Raw genomic sequence first — 21,284 nt, 5'->3', positions numbered from 1 at the left:
CATCGATACATATGTATACCTTAGGCAGCAGAAATCGCAACTCGTGACTGGATGGATGCGCGCTCGGGCAGCAACGCGACGCAACTTGTCGTCACGATCCGCAGACGCCACTTGTTTCTGGCTTGGCGCGTCAAAGACACGAGGCAAACATCGGGATCCCCGTCGATCATCCGTCGACCTGTCGAGATTGGCAGGCAGGCAGAACCCCAGCAAGAAGGGTCCCTGAAGCCCGAGGTTGGAGTCTCGTGCTCAAAAGTATTCTCGACACACATAACAGCAGCTCGTCTCGTCGCCACATGCAGGAGCAACTTTGAGTCGTGACTTTTCGATCACACGTAGCACACGCACGAAACATACACACAGCGAGCAGCCACGACGTGAAGAGGATGCTGTAGATTCCCGGGCATGTCGCTGCTGCGCAGATCAGCGAGCTCCCTGTATACAATCCCGCATTGACGTCAGCAATTAGCGTGGAAGTTGATCGCAAATTTCAACGGGTAGGTCTCGTTGTGATGTGCGCCAGTTAACCAGATCCGGTATTCGTGATTGTAATTGCAAGCCAGCCGATCGGAATCGCCAGTCTCGTGATTGGATTGGGCTTGGATGCCCGAGAGTTCTTCTTGTACCGCAGATACTAACAGTCTTGAGACTGCTAGCAGAACGCACGATACCGAGCCTCGTGCCAAGCGACGGTCATCCAGCAACCAGCGACAGCAATGTGAATCTTAATCCGCATTGCTAGTCCGCAGCACTCCGCTGTGAGGGGTCCATGGTGCTGACGACAATCAGCACGGAGGCGCTAGCTCAGTTGCCGGCGCTCAGGAGCGCAACCCATCTCCGAGCTCAAGTGTGGCCAACACATTGTTATTTCCTGGCGTTGTTAGCTCAGTAACTCGTGCTTAGATGACTATCGTGCCGACCACGGGCAAGAGACTTTCGTGGACGGATCTCGCGCGGAAGGCTCTGAAGAGCCTTGGCTCAAAGTCTGGAGTCATGAGTGAAGAGTCTTCATCAAGCAGCACTCGTGACTCGCTATCAAGATCACGCGCTCTCGGTCCCCCGCACAGCGCGGGTACGACGCAGAAACGCGCTAAGGATGGGAACGTTGCCTGCACGCTCGGATTCTCCGGGGTGCGCTGACCCACTCGTGACTCTTCTTGGTGGCATCCATGTCGCCAATGAGCTTCCGGATTGAGGAGCAATAATGCAGCGGTATGGTCACAGGGTGCGACCAGCAGAATGAGAAGTCTCGGACGCCATCACCTCGTCATCTCAGACTGCAAAAATCACGGCGTCGAGGCAGCCTGAATCGGACACGAACGAACGAACGAACGAACATTCAGAACAAAATGTACGCAAGGTTGATCTGCACCTCTCTTCTGTCGCTCGTGGCGCTCCTGTGTCGACCGACGGATGGTCGTCCCTTCCAAGCACCTCTTCCACGGGATGTGTCAGGATGGGAGACAGCAGCGGGGTCATCGAATCTGGTCGCCGATCCTTACCCTCGGCTGCCTCTCTTGTCATTCGACGAGAAGGGCAAGTTCAAATTGGCCGTCTTCTCCGATACGCACATGCTGGATGGACAGACGAACCCAGGTACGTGTACACGCCAGACGGGCTACACACCTCTTCAGCTGACGGTTGCAAGGCGCTCGTGCTCTTTGCAGCAAATGTCAGCAACGTCAATGCAGCGACAGCAGCAGAGGTCGCTTCTTATCTGCGTGCAGAGTCACCTAACTACGTCTTTCACAACGGAGACGTAGTCTCTGGAGAAGCGGCGAACGGAACTTCAGTCGTCGAGGCGGCCGTCAAGCAACTCTTTACGCCGCTCATAAAGGCCAAGATCCCATTCAGCACGACGCACGGCAACCACGACAATGTGAGTCGTGTTTGTGTTGCTGCGCTGCGCTGCGTATGGACTCCTCCATGACGCTAGCGCACTGATGCTTCTGTCCGACTGTTTACGCCTTGCAGGACAACTATTGCACCCATGCAAGTCTGGGCGATATAGAAAGGCGCATCGCTCCGAACCTTTCTTATACTCGCAGAGCGCCAGCCGGTGTGGGAGGTGGAGATGTAGGCAGCGATAATTATTGGGTTCCCATCTATTCTCGCTCCAATGCCAAGCGCGGATCAAGACCTGCGCTCTTGATTTGGAGCTTGGATTCTCGAAGCGGCAAGACGCTCAAAGAGCAGGGGTCAGTCTATACACGTCCTTCATGGTGCTCATGCAGCTCGGCTGATGGATACATTTGCCATTGAACACCCACGTCTGCGGGGCGCTCCAATTGCATTTCAGAAACACCCAAATCGACAGCTTTGTGGATCCGTCTGTCGCAATCTGGCTCAATCGCACCTCTTCGGACCTGCAAAGAGCGTGGGGCACTCTTCCTCCCTCTTTGATCTTCACACATATTCCCAATCATTACTTTTCCAGCACGCAGAATGCCGACCCGTACCAAGACAAGATTGGTGGCATTACCGACGAAAGGCCAGGCAACTTTCCCGGCAACGATAGTTCACCCAAGACGTTTTCCGGGTTGAACGAGGATAAGCCATTGGCTAACCAAGGCGACGGTAAGCAGTTGCGATTCGGGGATCTGAGTCTTCGCTAATGTTCAAAGAAGTGATGGCATCGTTCATTTGTTCCCCTTGCGCCCGAATCACAGCCGGCCAAGATCAGCCGTACTTGACAGCTCTCTCTCGCGGTAGCACCGGTACATCGCGCATCCACGCCCTTGTTAGCGGCCACGACCACGGCAATGATTGGTGCGCACCTTCAGGCTTGACGACCATCAAAGGTGAGATTGTCCCAATCTGCTTCGCGAAGAAGACGGGAGATGGCGGATACGACGTGAGTGGATGCGGCTGGCCACCAGAGCGAGATGGTGTGTGCGCTCAAAGGCTGGAGCGCTGATGGGCCCTTTTTGCCCTTTCGCTCTGCACTTCCAGTATGACAATTGGAACCATGGTGAGTCTGGCGTGCGAGGCGCGGCACTGGTCGAGAGTGGATAATCGCAACTGCTGAGCGTGTCCCATTGTGTGCAGGAACGCGCATCTTCGACTTCGACTTGAGGACGGTAGAGCAGAGCGTCAACGCATACATCCGTCTCAAGACAGGAGAAAAGCGCTACGAGACCAGACTAGATGATACGTGGAGTCGAAAGCTGTGATGAAGTGGTGCGCTGAGCCTGGTCCCGAAGTCGTGCTGCTTCTCCTCTTCCCGCAACTCAATGATTATGATGATACCGAGTGATTCGTCATTCCATCCAAATGCTCTGCTCATTGAGCAAATACTCGGCGATGCTAGGCGTGACAAGCTGCTTGAGCTCGGTCCTCTTTTGCTCTGCTGGTTGAGATCCCTGAAGCAACTTGCGCACACGAGTGCTGCTTATCCCCTCAGCCTCGGGCACGTCCACCACAACCACGTCCCCGCACTCGACACGCCTTCGAATGTTTGCCCTACTCAACACTTCCTCTTCCTCCTTCTTGACTTGCTCCGCATCCGCAGAGTTTCTCGATGCGGGTCTTTTGACGCACAGAAACCTTGTGCGTTCAACTTCGAAGAATTGCCTGCATACCCTCTCGAAGCCTTCTTGTCCGCCGTAATACTTTGGCTCGAAGAAGCGCACGAGCGTGTCGGTGCCCACGATGTAGTGCAATCTTGCGGGCGAAGCACCGTCTGAAGCATGAGCACCCTCGCTATGGACAGCAGGCGTGTGTCCGTGCTGGCGAAGGAGAGCATGTATGAGGGAGCTCTTATCGCCCATCAAAGGTTTGTCAACCAATCCCACGAATACATTAGCTTCTTGCCCTGCCCCCTTCAATGCCGCTTCCACATCCTTGGCTAAGAGTAGCATCAAGTCCAGCCTGTTCTCCGGCTTCAAATCTCCACTTCTGCCGGTGCCCTTGTCGGCGTTGGTAGCAGAGAAGAGCAACAGGTGAGCATTGGGATGTTCCGAGGTGCTTGCAGGTGGGACGAGGGTGCTGAGGGCTAGGTGGGCGTTGGAAGGCGGGTTGAAGGAGGAATCGAGAACGCTGATGTGCAGCGCACCCGAAACTCTGGGAGGGAAAGCATCGGGTGAGGGATAAAGGATCAAGGGAAGGTGACCCTGCGAAGAAGACGACGAGGACTCGCATCTGCTGAGAAAGTCTCGTAGCTGCTTGCGCAACGTGGAACGCGTGGCCGAGCTCAGCGTTGCCATGATCGAGAGCACAGAATGTAGAGTTTCAATGCTTCAAATTGGTGGGGATGACGGTATCGCAGGTGGGCTTGGGGATGGATGAAGAGATGCTGGCTGCGGAAGTCATCACCTGCGAGCTGACAAAGGCTCATGCGCCGGTCGGTTCTGATTGCTCGGCACGCAGGTGGAGCTCCTCCAATCGGGAATCGTGAATCGTGAATGCATGATCTTGATTCTCTCTTTTGACTTGACTTTGACTCATGACTCTCTTCGTGACTCAAATTTTGAAGACCGACGATCACGTGATTTCCCCCAAATCTCGGCGTGGCTTGCCCCATGCACGACAGTCTTGAGTCACGACTGTCTCCCCACCTCATTGTTGACCGCCACCTCATCATCATTCACCTCAGCCATACCATTCAGTGTACAGCCTGCACCTCCGAACTCCAAACGATCCTCTGATACCGCAACTGCCATCCACGAGCACGACATGCTCGCTCGAAGCAGCACCTCGCGAGCAGTGGCTGTCGCCACCGGCAGCGCCTCTCGTTTGGCTCCTCCTTCCATTCAGCTTCGGAGGCTCGCCACAGAGGTTCCTTCCAAAGACGAGGGTGCTTCTTCATCTTCCAGCAGCTCATCCTCGTCCTCAAAGCCTCTGCCCGCGCACTCGGCGGTGCCTTTGTCCCGCTTGGAAGCTCTTCGAGCTCGTCTAGCGTCCGACTCACCAACCTCTTTGGACCTGATCTCTCCTTCGTCGCGCATCTCGATGGGCAGGACGTCAGACGCCAGGCTACCTGCTCATTTGCGTACCAAGATTCCTACAGGCTCGAATTTCACAAAGATCAAAAAGGACGTGAGGAGTTTGGGCTTAGCTACGGTATGCGAAGAGGCTAGGTGTCCGAACATTGGGGAATGTTGGGGTGGCGAGAAGGGCACGAGCACAGCAACGATCATGGTATGTCGTATGCAGCGAAGCACGCGTGTGGCTTCAAGTGGAGAGATACAGATGTCGCTAACGTCGTCGGCACCCCCTTGCGCAGCTCATGGGCGATACATGCACTCGAGCTTGTCGATTCTGCAGCGTCAAGACGTCCAGAGCTCCCACACCTGTGGACCCACACGAACCCGAAAACGTCTCCGAGGCCATCTCGCGCTGGGGGTTGGGCTACATCGTGCTCACCTCGGTGGACAGGGACGACATGCCCGACGGGGGCTCGCAGCACATCGCGTCCACAATCAGTCGAATCAAATCCAAGGCGCCCTCTACGCTCGTTGAAGCTCTCGTGCCAGACTTTCAAGGCAAGAAGCACGACATCGAAAGAGTGGCAAAGAGCGGACTGGACGTGTTTGCGCACAACATCGAGACGGTGGAGAGCACCACACCTAGTGTGAGGGACAGGAGGGCTGGATATAGGCAGACTTTGGAAGTCTTGAGATTTGCAAAGGAGGTCACGCCTAGCCTCATCACCAAAACCAGCATCATGCTTGGGTGTGGGGAGGAAGACGGAGAAGTGGAGCAGACTCTTCAAGGTGGGTCCAAAACTGCTAAAGCGTTGTTCCTCGATCAAGCTGACCACTCGCTCTGCGGTGCGGTGTCGCGCGTCTGACAGACCTTCGCGCTCATGGCGTAGACGTGGTGACGTTGGGACAGTACATGAGACCCACGAAGAGGCACATGAAAGTGTCGGCCTACGTTGACCCCGCAAAATTCAAGCATTGGGAAGAGAGGGCCAAAGAGCTGGGCTTCTTGTACGTGGCCAGCGGTCCTCTGGTCAGAAGCAGCTACAGGGCCGGAGAGTACTTTGTGAGCCTTCTTGCTAGCCTGCTTGCAGTGCGAATCCCGCATGAGCCGGATCACAGCAAAAGCTGACCACTTTCTCCTCCGTTCTTCTACTTGCAGATTGAGAACGTTATCAAGAAACGTCGCTCTGAAGGCCCGAACGCTCCGCACTTGGGCTCCGAAACGTCTAGAGCCTCGCAGAGCACCTCGTCGCAGCCTTCCTTTTGACCTCGCACGAACTCGCGTGCCAGCGTAATGACAGGCGATCTGTTCATCCGCTCGAAAATGCTATCAAGCATCCTCGTGACGAGTCCAGCACCAGCAATCTTCATTGTTACCGAGATCGCCTTTGGCGAACAAGCTTCGCCGCACAATGGAGAGTCACGAATGACCACGATATTTGCAAAGATGTCACATTAGATCGCAAAAGAGGTGGTCGTGTGATCGAGAAGGGCTCAATACGGGCGCTATTACTAATACAGATACATAAGGTGTACAGTTCGAGTTGGCGGCGGAGACACGGGGAGCAGAAGGCTGTACTTCCTTCAGCTGGACTAGTATTTCACGCTACCAAGCTTAGGCCCAAGCCGCCGCTCTGCCCTCGTGCTAGACCCTTCGCCAAGCCAGCTTCGTGCTCTGCTGATGGTGCAGGGAAAGGCCATTGGGCCAACGTAGCGTTGAGACCCTCTTTGAGGCGTTCATTCTCGATGTTCAGTCCCGACAGACCCATAGCGTTATTCTTGCCCCACATGCAAGCTTGATCCATGTCCAGCGGTGTACGAGGGATGGAGAAGTTTGGATTGGAAGCGCAGCCAGAGTACCATCCAAAATCTTCTAGAGGTGGCAAGTCGACGGGACCGAGTCTTGGTTCTCGCACTTCGCAAGACGATAGCTCCACCAAGTCCATCGATGACGATGAGCACGCAGACGACGTGGACGTTGTGGAAGAGAAGCTCAAGGACGATATCACGGGTGAGGTCACAATCGCAGACGATGCCAGCGCACGGGACTGCCAGTTCGTGGGTGACGAGTTGGACATGTCGGTGACGTGTGCGGCGTCAGGCTGCGATGCCCATGTGGTCCTTCTGCGACGAAGGGGGCGCTCGTCGTCGACCAGGGAGATGGTCGAATTCGACGGAGATGAAGTAGAGCTCAAGTCGACCTCGGGAATACTAGGAAGAGCAGGAGCGCTTGCACCGTCGCCGAACATAGCAGTCCAGCGTGCTGCTCGAGCCGAGGGCTTGATTGTACGCGACGACGTCTGCAACGCAGTGCGGCCAATTTTGCTGGTGTGCGTCGACATTGTAGCTGGTGAGTTTGCCGCAGGCTCTTTGAGGGGCGCGGGTACTGTCGGAGATGACGGTACTGCCGTCACGAACGACTGAGCGAGATTGTTCCAGTTGACTGGAAAGGCCAAGAGGGCGTCTAGTGAAATCTGTCCGGCTTGGATGGCGCGAACGATTGGATGTGATTCAGTCGACGGGTCCTGCAGAGCGGCGAGCGGCGATGACGAGGCAGTTGATTTAGCACCGAACGTGGGCGACGTGGCGCAGTCAAGAGCGCCGGCGACGGTCGAATCTGTTAACGAACCGTTCAAAGTACGAGAGGGGGATAGAGTGCGCTCTGACGCCCTCTCCTGGCTGACAAGCTTGACGTCCTTGACCTCCGTCTCAACTTCGATGGGCTCGTACGCAACACTTGACGCGGGTGTCGATGGCTCAGATGCAAGGTCGTGTGTGTCAGTGCTGAGCACGCTGAAGCTGCTACCACTGGGACTGGTCGGACCTGATGACCTGCTCGCAGTCGGTCTGTCGTCAGCGGGATGAATGTGTATGTGGGATCCCCTGGGTGAAGATGGCGATGATGACGAAGGGTGGCTGTGATGCAAATGCAATGATCCCGCGCGTTTGTAGGCTGGCGAGCTCGACGACCTGTCAAACAATGGTGATGATGGTGGTCAATGATGCAATGAGAGAGGGGGGTTGTTGTTGCTTGTGTCAGCGAGTGAATTAGTGGACGAGCATGAAGATAGAGAGGCACAAGGAATCCTCGAACCCTGTCATGATCAGGCCACGATGCATCCGATGTCCGGAAGCCAAGACCCTTTGCGCACGCAGTGGCTTGGTGCTCCGCCATCAATGAGTTCTTGGCACCTCGTGATGGTGCAGGCAGGCTACGTGCACTCGGCAGTGTGACTGCACTGCTGAACTCGGCTGCGCGCGTAACGCGTTCCGGCGCGACATTTCCGCGGGGAAATATCCCCGCCGCACGCGCCGCGCGGCCAAAGGCATCACGGGGACTGTGTGCTGCTGCATGCAGCGCGATCGATCGAGAAACGCACATTCACGCTTGGACCATTGGACCAAGAGCGCTGTGTGCCCAACCGGGCGTAAGAGGGACATACGAGGAAGACTGTGTGTTCCCAACTGTGGTCGAGCGAGGGTCATTGAATGGCATCCATACTCACAGGTGTGAAGATGCGGAAAAGCTACGCTGCATGGAAGTCGAGTCCTCTCCAGACTTGAAGCTCAAAAGCTGACTGTCCGACGCCGCGCGTGGCACATGGACGTGGACGTAGATGTCGGCGGTGTGTTCATTCATGGTGAAAGTGGATGCTAGAAAGCCTGATTGGTCTTCTGAACGTTGCGCCATAGCTGAGGAACAATGAACTAGCGGATGAGCAAGGCCAACGGGTTTGTGGTGTGAGCTTTGCTGTATAAGTACCTTCCGGGCTCAGAAAAAAGACGAAGGTTCGATCCACTTACACCCAAAGCTCGGCTGATGAGCTAGCAATCTTGCCTGAAGAGCCGCGCGCGTGTTCAGGTGATCGGAAGGGCCGAGAATTGAATTTGCGATACTCGTCGCTCTTGCGTCACTTGTGGGCAAAGCGTAGCCAGGAGCAGGCAGAACAAGTTTGCTGATCCGGCGGAGATCCTTGGCAGAGTATATAAGGTACCAAGAGCAAGGTCAGGGTACGTGGCTTTCCGTGTATTCCTTGTCGACACAGCTACCACTCGTAATGTCAGACCGTGATATGCCGCTGTAACCGCGGGCTGATTCAATCAAGCCCCTGTTCGGCGCGACAGACGAGTGAAATCACGAAGAAGAGTGTTCCAGATGGAGACTTGGGTGCACGCGTGTATGCAGAGGCGAACAAGGCTCGACGATTGCGGTCGACAGCCTCGCTCGTATACGTGAAGTCTTAAAACCGAGTGTATAGGCAGCAGCAGCAGATGTTCCTAGCTGTGGCGGGTTGTGACGTGCTCCGCGGACGTTGGCGTCACATATATATTGTGTCGCAGATTGACCCAGCAGAAGCTTGGCCCCATGCAAATGAGGTGCCGCGGTGACGTTGTTCGGGAGGCAGGATTGGCCGGCAATATGATGAAGCGGGCTGAGAGTCACGAGTGAAGAAGCTTTTATTTTGTCAGCGTGTTGCTGCTGTCAATGTTCCGGCCAACAGCTGCCGGATCGCGACCGTCGCAGGGACTGACAGTGCCGGGGGGAGTATGACCGCGGATGGATGCTTGTGACCGATGAGGTTGGCGTAGCGGATGGTGCCAAGATCGAAGACAGAGAGTGTTGTGAGGTGCAACAAGATTATTAAGTCGAGGGTGGATTCTTGTAGAGGCGTTACAGCGCATGGCTTTGCCGAGAGAGCACGACCTTCGGTTTAAGTATCCTTTCCGGTACGGCTGCCCGCAGCCGCGCTTTGACGGTAAGACGTCGCGAGCGGGGTGCTCTAGTGACCGCAGGTACTTTCTTCATGCCGAACGAAGTAATCACACAGTCCAAATGTCTGATGTCTGCGCTTAGCAGCAAAGCGTCTCAGTCGCGGCATATAGCAGCAGCAGCACATGCTCGCCCGAAGAGGTGTCATGCTGATGCCTGAGCAAAAGCAAAGTGTGTCATTCAAAATTGAGGCTGAATCGCGTTTTTTCGGTCCTAACCGCTGAGTTCGGCCTTGGGCACACATACTCCATCGGGTGAATAGCAAGGAGCCGGTGAGCCGCGCGCGCGGTGGTGATGACATGGCTTCCCGCGGAGAATGTGCAATCGCGAGTGACATGGGCATGCATGCAGTGATAGCTGTTGCCCTGATGCTGGTGGTGCTCGTGCCGTGCCCTGCAGAGAACTGCATGCATCGCAGTCACTATACACGCGAGCGAGTTGGGATGCGTAAAGGCAGCAGTAGCAGCAGCAGTCAGTCGGACGCCTGCTGCTGGCTGTGTACGCCGCATGATATGACTCGTTCATGCTTGAATGCTGCAAGCTCAGCTGTCTTACTCCACGCCTTGCGTGGTGTGCCCGAGCACGATGACTGGCTCACCCCGCGGCATGAATGACTCGCGAGTCGCGGCTCTTTCGATGCTGTACACGTATACCAGTCTGCTCCACATCAGCCACAAAACATCGCCATGGAACGGTCCGAGCAGTCAGCATGCTCAACAGTCCGTGAGAGAGCAGTCGCCACGCGAGTATCAGTCGTCGTGCATGTGAGATGAGTCGGTTCGCTTCCAAGGCTTCAGCCGACTTGAGCAGCATGCAGCAGTCAGTGTTCCAGTTTTCAGCCGAATCCTTGGGCAAGAGAATGAGACTCAGCCAGCCCAGGTCGCCGGCCGATATGCATGCATCAGGCACATCCGAGCGATACAAGTGCGCGCGTTCAAGTTCTGGTGGGTCCACTAGCCTAATCTCCGAGCCGTTGTTAGGCGGTGCATGGTCCGATCCGCCCGATACACCATGGTCGAAGCCGATGGAGTCTGATCAATAAGGCGCAGCATTCCAGGACCAAGAATTCCCAACAAAAGGTGAGCTCTCGCTCACACAATCCACAGCAGGCACGTGGCCAAAGGTAACAGTGGCCATAGGGATTCTCGTCTCTAACACTCAAGACTCTCTCGGCCCTGCCCTGCTCGCCGCTCGAGCCATATCGCGCGGCATGGTCAAGCTCGGATGAAGTATGTCAGCAGAGGTTCGGGCGAGATATTGCGCGCTGCTGCTACATAACATGATGAGCGTCAGCAGCGCGGGCAGTCTTGAGTCACTCGAGAAGAAGCAGAAAGACCTCACGATCGCGCACCCATTCTTGCAAAGCATGTCGCAACCCTGCTGAAATTGCTCCGCCACTTACGCAGCACCTGTCCCCAAGATGTATATTTGCAATGCGCTCGACCGAGTCTGGTAAGGATGGGCATGTGCTGTACCCATCGAAGAGAGGGACTCGTGACTCATGACTCACGACTGCTGTGCAAGGCCCGCGCGCTTGGCGCGCTAGCTCGACTTTTGACTGTCCACGGATGCGCGCAGCAGAGCTGAGCAGCTCTGCTTAGCGTGAACAGCAGGCGGCAGGAACGCACCTCAAAGCTTCATGTCGCGGCGGTGCGGATGTGCTGGTGAGTAGTGCAGTCGGTCAGAGTGTCAGCATGACGCGGTGCTGCTTACCTTGCATGATGGGATGCTGTGCTGACAGCGTCTCGCGGCCGGCGTTCGCAGGGATGAGCCTTTGCGCAATCGTGACATTTCCTCTTCCGACGGACTTAATTCACGATTGAGTTGCTGGCCCGAGGCCGCGGCAAGCCGCGCTTCTTCAACTCTGACACGTGTTTCACATGGGACCTGCAGCGCTGTCTGCATCGAAGTCAACAACACATCCTCTCCTCACCCGATACTCACGATCATCATCAGCATACTCGTCTCACTCAACTTTTAACCAAGAAGGCATATCCTCAATTACACAGACGCAAATCTCCTGGCCTCCACTAGCATTTTCTGACTGACGAGTAGCCGCTGCAAGCCACTCATAGCAACCAGCGCACCAACTAGTCGTCGCCTTTTCTGCGTCATGCCAGGCGTGCTGAGGGCGAGGACTTGAGCATTTGTCCGCTTCTCTGAGCCTCCAACGAAACATCATCGTGCCCGAAAGAAGCGGCAAGGTAGCAATGATCGGTGAATAGTTGGCCCGCCAAATGATGTCGGCGACCAACGGCGATCAGACTGATGCTTTGAAGGCAGTCTTCAAAAAAAAAGAAAAAAGAAAAAGAAAAAAAAAAAACCTTGTTAATTCTTGTTTGCTGTGTATGGAGATCCGGGCACTGTGCATATCGATTGCCGTTCATGATACGTGTCTTGCACAAGAGTGACCGCGATCTCGCAACGTCACGAGAGTGGTACGGCAAAGTAGCCGGATCGAAAAGTGTGCTGCTGCGAGAGCGAGCGGAGTTGTTGCGGAGAACGTAGGTGGCTTTGTGCTTTGCAGCAGCTCGGTGCGAGAAGAAGCGGGCAAACCTTCACGTCGAGCAGGCAATCAATGAGTTGCCCATGTCTCCGTTCACGGGGAAACATGTGTTTCATCGGACGTCGTACCTTTTCTTTTGCAGTCCGCATCCGATTGAACAAGATTTGCTATGAAGCGGAGTCACGGAGTGAAGGAGACGAAGCAGTTCCACCAGCTTGGCATCTCGCTACAGGGAGCACATGCACACCTTCAATAAGTCAGCTCGAGAGCTCCAGCATGCGCATCGAGCACGGCAACAACCAAAAAAGCCGCCGCACTCCGACGAACCGATTAGTCACTTCAAACCCAGCCAAAGCTGGCCGAGCTTTGGCCGGAAGGCTTCAAAGATCTGTACCTCGAACGAAGGGATTATTTGAGTCGACGCAGGGGGTCACCCGTCCTCCACAAGGGCTGGTTGAAAGGGCAAAGGAGAGACCGTAGTCGATTCGCAACTCAAGTTTCAGCCGATCGTCAATACAGACCAAGCAATGATCGCGCATTGACACATAAAAGCCACACAAATTGCGTGGCGGGCAAACCAATTGCAGCACCAAAGCCATTTGTTCCTGAAGGGTCACAACGTGCCTCTTCGAGGCTGGAGCGGGTCGTTGGTATGAGCAGCAAGCTTGCCGCGGACTCCGAAGTGCTCTTCTCATGAGCCCCGACCTATCAAAGCGGGGCGTCGCATTTACCGTATCACCGAGCCTGCGATCTGACCGAGTCGGAATTGAAGGTCGGCACTTGCTTGCCTGCTCTCTACACACCAACTGTTCCTCCGCATTGTTGGTGGGACGAGGTTCAAGTCGTACGCCACACAAATCGTCGAGTGTCTGACGCCAAGATGACAAGATCACTAACGCCAGTGACGCACCACAAGCAGCTCCACCACAGGACTGCAGTCTGTCTGAGGCGAAGGTTCCTCGTCAAGAACGTCTGCAAGGTGTCGAGGCCTCCGTCGAAGCTCGCGATACATGGGTGCTGGATATTGCAACCAAGGTGATCGAGTGTTGCACAGTTTCGCATCAATTCGTCCATTGTTAGTTGTGAGGATCACGCACGTGACCCTCGAAGACATCCCTCGTGTGTCTTCTAGAGTCATGGTTTTGACCCCTTCCGCGCCCTCTCGTCGACCTTCTAGCCGACGCATAAGGATGACCAACGCTCATTGAGCTACTCCTTCCGTCCTGCTGCTCGTGCACATCTTGATGCTGACTCGCCAGCGTGGCTGAAGATCCCTGTCGACGAGGCGGACCCCGAGGTGCACGTCCGTGTCTGTTCAATGCGCTCGAATTACGACTCGAGGAGGGCAGAGGGCTAGAGCGGCCTGCTTGCTCTATTTGCTCCTGCAATGGTGGTGGAACGTCAAATACGCAGCCGTCATATGTTGCTATTGCTCTGCTCGGCTGGACCTCGTGTGCGTGCTCGCCTAAAGCGTTAAGCCAAGCTTCGGTCTGACGAGAGGGGTGAGCAGGCAGCAGAGCCAGCCAACATGAGATGCAGCAACTCTCTGAGCGAAAGGACAAAACTCACCGCTTGATCCTCAAATTCTTGCATCACTGCCGTTCTTTCCACATTCACATGGCTTCTCCCGCTGTCGTCCGCTCCTTCCAAGAGTCTAGCGTCCGTTGGAGCGGGGTATCTAACACTGAAATGATTCATGAGGAGATGTCTAGCGCGGATCTTGCCTGCAAAGCTTCCGGCTACTTGAGGAGTGGAATGGCCCCTCAAGATGGCCTTGGCTCGGACCGCTTCGCGTGAGTCGATGGATTTGCTGCTAGTCAAGGATGCGGGCAAAGCGATATTGGTGGATTCGTGCACCAAGACCGACGCGTCCATCGCGAGCCCGACCATACCCCTTAGCCATTTAGACCGGGTCCCATCGTCATCCACATCTGGGCCCTCTACAGTTCGGTCCGCAAGTCCCCCCGTCGCATCAAACGTGTCGCCCAGAATAACCATCTTCCTACCGGTATCGTAAAGCTCAGGCGGCTGGAGTAAAGTGCCGTCAGGGAGCTCTACCGACTCGCGAGCCTTGACTAATCTACCCAAAAGGGACAGAGGATGACGGATGCCCCTTTCCTTGTACAGAGCATCAGCCTGCGAATTGATGAGCTCTGGAATCGAGGGGTCCAATGGCGTAGCCACTGGTAGTTCTCTAAAGACGTAGCCTATGCAAGGGCAGCGATGCAAAAGGGGTGCGGCGCTGACCATTTGCCCTCCAACTTGAAGAAAGTCGGGCCAAGTCCTGCAAAGGCATCATGGATCAGCATCCGGACGGGGGAAGAGATGCTTGCAAAGCGACTCACGCGCTTGCTTCGTCAAGTCGAAAGTCCATACCAGGCAACTCCATCTCTCCTGGCGGGACCACAGGAACACATCGAGCAGGTCCTTGAACAGCTCCAATGAACTGTTCCGATGACTGTCCCGACGCATTGTGCTCGACATTGAAGCTTGGCAATGGCGCGTCTGCAGACTGCGCATGATCTGTGGCGTACTCATGGGGCCAAAGCAGCTCGTGCACGACATAGGGCAGCGAAAGATTGGCGTAAGTCATCATGAGCGTGGTGCGAATCAATGATCTCAAGCCGCACGGGCCGTATATTTCGAGGCGAGGCTTTGAAGAGGTCCTGAAGAGGTTAGCGACCTCATCACGTGTTTCTTGATTGCTAAATCGCCTCGGACTCACGTTTCTGGAAGCTGGTTCTGCGGACGTGGTAGCGGTGACGCCGCCACCGCCTTGGTCAGGCGCAGGCGGACCCATGATAGCCATGATGAGTGGAACGAGTCCGAGCACGTCTGCAAGTCGCAAACGTCAGACTCCGTCTCTTGAGTCAGCTCAACCAGAGTGCGAGACTCACGATCCGCGTGCAGGTGGGTGATTAGAATGTGTCGGAGAGAAGAGAGCTTGATGTCTTGATTGCCCAACCTACGATCCAGCAATTGTCGATGCGTTCCGTCTCCACAGTCTCTGAAAAAGCCATCGGCGTTCATCGCCGTAACGTCATGAGCTGATTGTGGCGTGCGCGCATTGAGGCACACTAAGAATTGCTCACATCATCACCGTCTGCTGACCGATGCGAACAAGCATGCTGAGCGCAAATCATCGATGAGAAAGACGATTGAGCTATGTTGTGCGCCCCTGTCGACGTCTAGCCGCCCTCGTGCGTGCGCATTCGTCGCTCACCTGGAGACGTTACGAGAAGGGCTGGCAGCGCTGGAAGTCCCCAGGAAACGGAGCTGCAAGTGTGCCGCCATGTTGGTTCGATTGGCTGGGATGACACGAAGCGTGATCGTAGGTAGTGTGTATGCGCTACAAAGTTCAGTTGGGATTGCACAGCGTGGCTGATGTCCGCTAGATCAACCCTACGACCTTTCGCTCGGCGCTGTTGCTCGTAAGCTTCAGTCCCTCTGCCTGGGTAACGCTCTGCGTTGAGCAAGTTGTAGTCCGACGACGGGTGCACAGCTTCAATTTCCGAATTTCCCTGCGTGTGACCGTGAAGAGATTCTCCGACTGCGCCTTGATCACGAATAACATGGACAACCAACGTGGCTTTCCATCAGGTGCTCCAGAACCCGACTGAGTGAGTCCGAATGTCGGATCTGTGCCCTCGAATTGCGACTGGTACTCGTGACTCCTGCTATATACTCCTGCTATATATGGGTGTCAGAAAGCTCCAATTACAATCTTGAATCAAGAATCATCTTGGTCACCACAAAGGTGTGTTGCTTCAATCAAGAATCCGAATCATAATCAAGAATTTGAATCCGAATCCCAATCCTGCAGGGACACGCGCGGGTGTCTGGATCATGTGATCTCTCGTGCTGGCTGCGTGAGGGTGATCGAAAGTGGGATCACGTGCTTACCCACACCTTCTGATGCTCCGACAGCAGCTGTACACAAGCGCGTTAATCAAGTTTTAATATAGTATTCACTACTAGACTAGTTGATGCGCGCCTCGAAAGGGCCGGCGGCGCCAGACTCGCTTTTCCCAGCGGCAGCTGCGTATCCAGCAGCCTGAGTCATCCAACTAGCAGCCTGAGTCATCCAACTCACCACTCGGCCTGTAAGCTCACATCAGCTGAGCCACGCGCGTCCCGCAAGGCCTCTTGTGCATAGCAGCCAACACCTTCATCAGGTTCACGTTCGACGCCTATCGAGCGACGCGCATTGATACTGTGAAAGCAGGATCGCTCGGCTCGCGAGACAGATACGAGCGCAGGAATCGCAGATTTCTGATGTGATTGTTGTGATGGTTACACCTGTGTGATCCCCAGGTGGTACAGCATGGCAGCTTACAGGTAGGACCGGGCGGCGTTTCGGTGGGACTTTTGGCCTGCTGATTCGCGTCTTTTGTCGTACCGCCTTCCATCGAGGTGAGCTCACCCTTCCATTCGCAGAATAGCATTGGTGAAGGTGAGCCGCCGGTCAGCATCTGCGTTGTGCAATGGTGAAGAGGTATGCCCTGCTTGCTAGCAAGGCTTGCGAGTCTCGAGAAGCACAGCACATTGAGCGGCAAGTCATGCTCAGCGCTCCGTTGAAGGCTATAAAGACACCAGTCTGAGCTTCCAGATTCGACAATTCCCTTACCACCCATCACACTGCGCTACACTGCACTATTCCGCATCTCACCTCGCATCGCTGCACAGCCCAAACGTTCCTACTCTTCAACCATTCCAATTCCAACCATGCGCGTCTTTCTGACTGGAGGCACCGGCCTTGTAGGTCGTCACATAGTCCCAGAGCTACTCGCGGCCGGGCACAGCGTGCTAGCTCTTTCCCGCAACGAGACATCTCACGCCAAATTGAAAGCCTCCGGCTGTTCCATTCATCCAGGAGACTTGACGAATCTAGAAGCGCTCAAGACCGCAGCAGCCGATCCTTCCATCGATGCCATCATCCATACGGCATTTGATCACAACTGGAGCAACTTTGTGGCTAGTTGCGAGATGGACAGAAAAGTCATCGAAGCGATCGGTCATCGACTTGCAGAGCTCAAATCTAGCAAACCTTTCGTCGTCACCTCTGGAACGATGCTCATCACGCCCACATCCGGTAGCGATGGCAAACTCCAGCCGGGCAAAGAGAGCGATGCTTTCGAAGCTAATTCCCCCACGCCCAGGAAGCATTCAGAGGAGCTCTCCGACGCTCTGGCTGAGCGACACGGTGTGAACACCATCATTGTCCGTCTTTCGCCCAGCGTGCACAGCGGGCAAGAAGATAAGCAAGGTTTCATCCACATCATCACGAAGATGTGCAAGGAGAAAGGCCAGGCAGCTTATGCCGGCGAGGGCCAGAACCGCTGGAACGCCGTGCACGTCAAAGACGCCGCAGCTCTTTACAGGCGCATCGTAGAGGTGGAGTGCGCCAAGGTGGAATCTGGACAAACGACCTTTGCGCCTCATCCTGCCAAGCGCGCCCATGCCGTCGGAGAGCAGAGCGTTGCTTTCAAGGACATTGCTGGCGCTATCGGCAAGAAGAACAGTCTCCCAGTGGTCTCGCTCGAAGGCGATGCTTTCGCAGCGCACTACAGCATGTTCCAGTACTTTGTCGCCAAGGACAACCCAATCTCGTCGCAATACTCCGGCGTTACTTATGGCTGGAAGCCCACTCAGATTGGACTGTTAGAAGACATTGAGAAGCACTACCCAGTCCTCTAAGCCGCTCGGGGTACTTCGCCGTTCCAGACTTTGCGCGGCTTTCAATGTTGCTGATGAGAGCCAGTGTCTGTACGATGCGGCCGTGCCTGGAATGAGCGCCTGCAATCACTGTATGCAATTGAAATTGCCCGTTTACAAGACCGAGCAGCGCGTGCCCGTGGCTCCCACCTGATTGAGCGATCTGCCTTTTTCTTGGAAAAGATGAACATCGAGCGCGCATGCCGATTCGATGGCCTCACCTGGGGCCCTACGACGGCGGGCCTGCCGGCTTGTTTGGCTTGTGAAGCACCGCAATGCTCTCAACGTGATGACTTTGTGGGAAGAAGTCGGCCCCTCGTATCGAGACGATCTTGTAGTCAGGATCCGCCTCGAGCAGCCATCCGATGTCTCTAGCTTGAGTGTGGACGTTGCAAGATACGTAGACGATGAGGTGAGGGCTGAGCTTGCGCAGCTGCTCCAGGAAGGGCACATCGCAGCCTCGCCTGGGCGGATCTATCACCACGGTCGTCATATGGGATGGAAAGCTGATTTGCTGCGAGAATAAGCAGCAAAGACGCGTCGGCTTCAGCAAAAGTCTGCCTCGCCCATGTGTAATGATGTGCAAGACTCACAGAGAAGATGTTTTCAGCGCTGCCGGCCAGAAAGTCGGCATTCTTGATTCCATTCAGCTTCACGTTCGTTTTTGCATACTTGATGCTATCCTTCGAAAGCTCCACACCCGATACCTTTTCGAAAAGATCCGCCAAACACAGCGCAAAGAAGCCGGACCCGCAGTACGTGTCGACAAGGTATCTTTTCGAGTCGTCCGACCAAGGCGCTGGAGGATGGTCCACAATCGCTTGTCTAACGTACGCGATGACCGACGGAAGGATGGAGCGATTATTCTGCCAGAATGCGCCTGTGACGCAAGGGGGCGGCAAGAAGTTGCATCAGCGGCTTCTCAGTTGCGTTCATAGCACCTGCACGAGGCACGCACCTGCAGGATTCTCGAACTTCATGCTATCTACACGCTCGCGCACACTTGCGTTGTGATCTCTGACGACTTCGCAGGCCACATCTTCAGGGTCATGGGAGCGCAAGGAGTCCCGAAGCAGAAGAGTCGCTCCATTCTTGAAGCTCGAAATGTTCCTGTGACAGTCGCATGCTGAGCATTGGGGACGCATCGGCGATGCAGCCAAAGCACTCACGATTTGACACCTTGACGAGCGTCAGGCAGAGCTTCGTTGATGACGCGAGTCGCCAGCGGACACTCTTCGATGTCCAGAACACCTGGCCCGTCAATGCGGTCAAAGCCGATCTGCAGCTCTGGCTGGACGGCAGGCAATGATTTCTTGCCCTTGCTCCGATGAAACGCTCGAATTTGAAAAGGCAGCTCAAAGTGCGGCGTGAGTTTTGTTCGGTAGCCAAATTGTTCTGGTGAGGGTAGAGTAGGTGCTATGTCGGGGATGAGATCCGGCGGTAGATCTGTTGGTGATGCAGGAGCTTCAGTGCGTGGAGAAGCTTCCTAGGGACGTCTTCACCGCTCACTCACTGGAGAAATGCTTGTAAGCCTTGATGATGACATCTCGCTTGATGCGAAGCTGCTCGTCGTAGCCAAGATGCTACATGACATCAGAGACCCTCGTGTGAGATGACGATTGCCGTAATGAATCACAGTCTGCACTTAGCCAAACGCACCTGATATTGACAACCCGCGCACGACTTGAAGTACTGGCAAGCTGCTTCTTGCCGGAGAGGTGCGCGTTCGACCACTTCGACAAGGCGTGCCTTGGCATACAGCCCTGTCCAACGCGCACATGGCTTGCTCGGTATGAGCCTCGGATCAAAGCACATGCAGACTGGGCTGTGAGCGACTCACGCTCGTTACCAAAGACGTAAGCTCGAACAAGCTCCCCAGGCAACGCATGTGGAATCGCGATCACCCAGTCCCCATCCGGTGATATTGCTAGCCCCTCGCCTGAATCGCACAGCAGTCGAAACGGATATATTGTTCAGCTGCTCTGGACGTCAGGAGGACAATTTTGCTGTCGAAGTGATTATGACGACAGGCTCGAGCGACGTACTGACCATAAGAGCTGAGCCTATCGATTGTCAGTGTATACTCCTTCCTGTCCATTCTCTCCTCAAATTCTTTGCCTTCTTTGATAAGCCGCTCGACAAGGTCCGCTCCAAGCATCTCCACGATATCATGATGAATCGGCTTTTCTCCAGTCTTGGCGACCTGCTCAGCCCATTGTTTCCTCAACGCTTTTTGACGCTTCTTAGCTTTGTTTCTCTCTTGCGCTGATTGCTGGCCGTCTGGACGAGCTTGTTTGGAGGGCAGTGGTCGAGAAGGGCCTGCTTCAGCCTCCTCGCTCAGCTTGATTGCGTCTCTCGCTGCGAAAGGAGAGGGCGAACGTGAGGACTTTCGCTTGCGTTCCAGGGGGCCGCAATCACTAGAGGCGTCGATGTTCGAAATGCTTGGCTGTGCTACGGATGAACCCCCTACAGATTCGGAGTGCTCTCCACTGATGCTCGTCATTGGCTTGACATCAAGTCTGACCGGTGTGATTGAAGACATTCTGCGCGAGCTCCGTGCAGACAAGGGAGGAGAGGCTCGGCGGCTGAGGCCGAGGGTGGCCTGGGAGCTGTGCACCGGTAGCGAGGCTCTTAGCAGCCGGATTGCTCGCATTAGCTTCGTCAATCTAGGCCAAACTTCGGCTGGCGGTTCGAGGGAGGATCGCTTCTGCCAGGCTCAAAGCGAAGACGAAGCTTTGGATAGGGAATGCCGTCTTCAAGCGGAGCGGTCACGAGTGATGAGTGACTTCAAACTATTATTGTGTCGGAATCGGTGCTGTGTGCATGCCGCATGTTGCAAGCGTGATCAAATCGATTCCCGCTAGGAGGAGGGAAAAAAAAAAGCTTGATGGCCCACAATCAGGCTTCCTGGTGTCACACATCACGTGGAGGTTGAGAAATGCCTGCTTCACGATTGGCGCGGGGGACTTTGAAAACCGACACGCGTTAGACTCACGACTCAAAGACTGGTTCAGGTATGTACGGTACACCGCATGTGCAATTAGATTCGCTGATTCACGATTGTGATTGGTCAATCACGAATCTTGGAATTGATTCTTGATCTTAATTCGTGATTGAGATTGACACAGCAGCTCCAACCGCGTTGGAGCAAGCAGGAGCACTATACACACAAGCGCACACGCGCGGCTTGCCAAGGGTCGCCACCTTCGAATTTGTGCCCGCCAAGTCAAATCAAATCAAATGGACCAGCGTGGATTGGCCGGAGCTGTAGTGCGGGCGTGGTGGAGCATGCAGGCAGATGCGCTGCCGGGCCACACAGCATCTGCTGTTGCGAGATGCTCCGCCGGTGCCTGGCTGCTGTGTGTGC

General features: G+C 55.1%; 8 protein-coding genes across 8 annotated transcripts; 3 read left to right on the top strand and 5 right to left on the bottom strand.

Annotated features, from left to right (window-relative positions):
- The first annotated feature begins 1,171 nt into the window (after positions 1 to 1,171).
- On the top strand, positions 1,172 to 3,244 carry IE81DRAFT_321132 (Metallo-dependent phosphatase). Its single transcript, XM_025513245.1, has 7 exons — positions 1,172 to 1,596; positions 1,668 to 1,879; positions 1,975 to 2,198; positions 2,279 to 2,577; positions 2,670 to 2,854; positions 2,953 to 2,971; positions 3,049 to 3,244. Exons 1-7 carry the CDS (start codon positions 1,350 to 1,352, stop codon positions 3,171 to 3,173), a joined length of 1,311 nt encoding a protein of 436 aa, XP_025371677.1. The 5' UTR covers positions 1,172 to 1,349; the 3' UTR covers positions 3,174 to 3,244.
- On the bottom strand, positions 2,988 to 4,397 carry IE81DRAFT_9437 (hypothetical protein). Its single transcript, XM_025517766.1, has one exon. The coding sequence runs from the start codon at positions 4,203 to 4,205 to the stop codon at positions 3,261 to 3,263; it is 945 nt and encodes a 314-aa protein (XP_025371676.1). The 5' UTR covers positions 4,206 to 4,397; the 3' UTR covers positions 2,988 to 3,260.
- A 553-nt stretch (positions 4,398 to 4,950) lies between these two features.
- IE81DRAFT_286906 (hypothetical protein) lies at positions 4,951 to 6,192 on the top strand (the record flags this gene model as incomplete). Its single annotated transcript, XM_025511693.1, has 4 exons — positions 4,951 to 5,139; positions 5,225 to 5,714; positions 5,795 to 5,988; positions 6,085 to 6,192. 4 exons carry the CDS (start codon positions 4,951 to 4,953, stop codon positions 6,190 to 6,192), a joined length of 981 nt encoding a protein of 326 aa, XP_025371675.1.
- Positions 6,193 to 6,526: 334 nt separating this feature from the next.
- On the bottom strand, positions 6,527 to 8,565 carry IE81DRAFT_328655 (hypothetical protein; the record flags this gene model as incomplete). The annotated part of the gene is made up of 3 exons (XM_025515113.1): positions 6,527 to 7,757; positions 8,078 to 8,263; positions 8,432 to 8,565. 3 exons carry the CDS (start codon positions 8,563 to 8,565, stop codon positions 6,527 to 6,529), a joined length of 1,551 nt encoding a protein of 516 aa, XP_025371674.1.
- Positions 8,566 to 11,704: 3,139 nt separating this feature from the next.
- IE81DRAFT_9081 (hypothetical protein) lies at positions 11,705 to 12,210 on the bottom strand. Its single transcript, XM_025517738.1, has one exon. It carries the CDS (start codon positions 12,081 to 12,083, stop codon positions 11,808 to 11,810), a length of 276 nt encoding a protein of 91 aa, XP_025371673.1. The 5' UTR covers positions 12,084 to 12,210; the 3' UTR covers positions 11,705 to 11,807.
- Positions 12,211 to 12,785: 575 nt separating this feature from the next.
- IE81DRAFT_339961 (Metallo-hydrolase/oxidoreductase) lies at positions 12,786 to 15,938 on the bottom strand. Its single transcript, XM_025515593.1, has 7 exons — positions 15,426 to 15,938; positions 15,295 to 15,330; positions 15,100 to 15,209; positions 14,928 to 15,037; positions 14,548 to 14,855; positions 13,772 to 14,486; positions 12,786 to 13,692 (listed from the first exon to the last, which is right to left on the bottom strand). The coding sequence occupies exons 1-7, from the start codon at positions 15,494 to 15,496 to the stop codon at positions 13,279 to 13,281; spliced, it is 1,764 nt and encodes a 587-aa protein (XP_025371672.1). The 5' UTR covers positions 15,497 to 15,938; the 3' UTR covers positions 12,786 to 13,278.
- A 704-nt stretch (positions 15,939 to 16,642) lies between these two features.
- On the top strand, positions 16,643 to 18,022 carry IE81DRAFT_8957 (NAD-dependent epimerase/dehydratase). The gene has a single exon (XM_025517728.1). The coding sequence runs from the start codon at positions 16,928 to 16,930 to the stop codon at positions 17,897 to 17,899; it is 972 nt and encodes a 323-aa protein (XP_025371671.1). The 5' UTR covers positions 16,643 to 16,927; the 3' UTR covers positions 17,900 to 18,022.
- A 124-nt stretch (positions 18,023 to 18,146) lies between these two features.
- Positions 18,147 to 20,420, bottom strand: IE81DRAFT_286976 (S-adenosyl-L-methionine-dependent methyltransferase; the record flags this gene model as incomplete). The annotated part of the gene is made up of 8 exons (XM_025511697.1): positions 18,147 to 18,431; positions 18,511 to 18,797; positions 18,876 to 19,027; positions 19,087 to 19,363; positions 19,431 to 19,500; positions 19,577 to 19,680; positions 19,758 to 19,856; positions 19,967 to 20,420. 8 exons carry the CDS (start codon positions 20,418 to 20,420, stop codon positions 18,147 to 18,149), a joined length of 1,728 nt encoding a protein of 575 aa, XP_025371670.1.
- Positions 20,421 to 21,284: the final 864 nt, after the last annotated feature.

This window comes from Ceraceosorus guamensis, assembly GCF_003144195.1.
Source record: "Ceraceosorus guamensis strain MCA 4658 unplaced genomic scaffold IE81scaffold_10, whole genome shotgun sequence".
NCBI classification, from domain to species: Eukaryota; Fungi; Basidiomycota; class Exobasidiomycetes; order Ceraceosorales; family Ceraceosoraceae; genus Ceraceosorus; species Ceraceosorus guamensis.
The sequence above is the reverse complement of the archived record's forward strand: the minus strand, read 5'-3'. Positions and strand labels throughout refer to the sequence as shown.

Excerpts from the sequence above, each read along its gene's own strand:
- IE81DRAFT_321132 (XM_025513245.1), top strand. The coding sequence starts at position 1,350 with ATGTACGCAAGGTTGATCTGCACCTCTCTTCTGTCGCTCGTGGCGCTC. Across the intron at positions 2,199-2,278 it reads AAGACGCTCAAAGAGCAGGG|GGCGCTCCAATTGCATTTCA; the intron begins GTCAGTCTATAC and ends CCACGTCTGCGG. Across the intron at positions 2,578-2,669 it reads ATTGGCTAACCAAGGCGACG|CCGGCCAAGATCAGCCGTAC; the intron begins GTAAGCAGTTGC and ends CCCGAATCACAG.
- IE81DRAFT_8957 (XM_025517728.1), top strand. The coding sequence starts at position 16,928 with ATGCGCGTCTTTCTGACTGGAGGCACCGGCCTTGTAGGTCGTCACATA.
- IE81DRAFT_9081 (XM_025517738.1), bottom strand. The coding sequence starts at position 12,083 with ATGAACGGCAATCGATATGCACAGTGCCCGGATCTCCATACACAGCAA.
- IE81DRAFT_9437 (XM_025517766.1), bottom strand. The coding sequence starts at position 4,205 with ATGGCAACGCTGAGCTCGGCCACGCGTTCCACGTTGCGCAAGCAGCTA.
- IE81DRAFT_339961 (XM_025515593.1), bottom strand. The coding sequence starts at position 15,496 with ATGGCGGCACACTTGCAGCTCCGTTTCCTGGGGACTTCCAGCGCTGCC. Across the intron at positions 15,210-15,294 it reads GGTCAGCAGACGGTGATGAT|AGACTGTGGAGACGGAACGC; the intron begins GTGAGCAATTCT and ends TGGCTTTTTCAG. Across the intron at positions 14,487-14,547 it reads CGACTTGACGAAGCAAGCGC|GACTTGGCCCGACTTTCTTC; the intron begins GTGAGTCGCTTT and ends ATGCCTTTGCAG.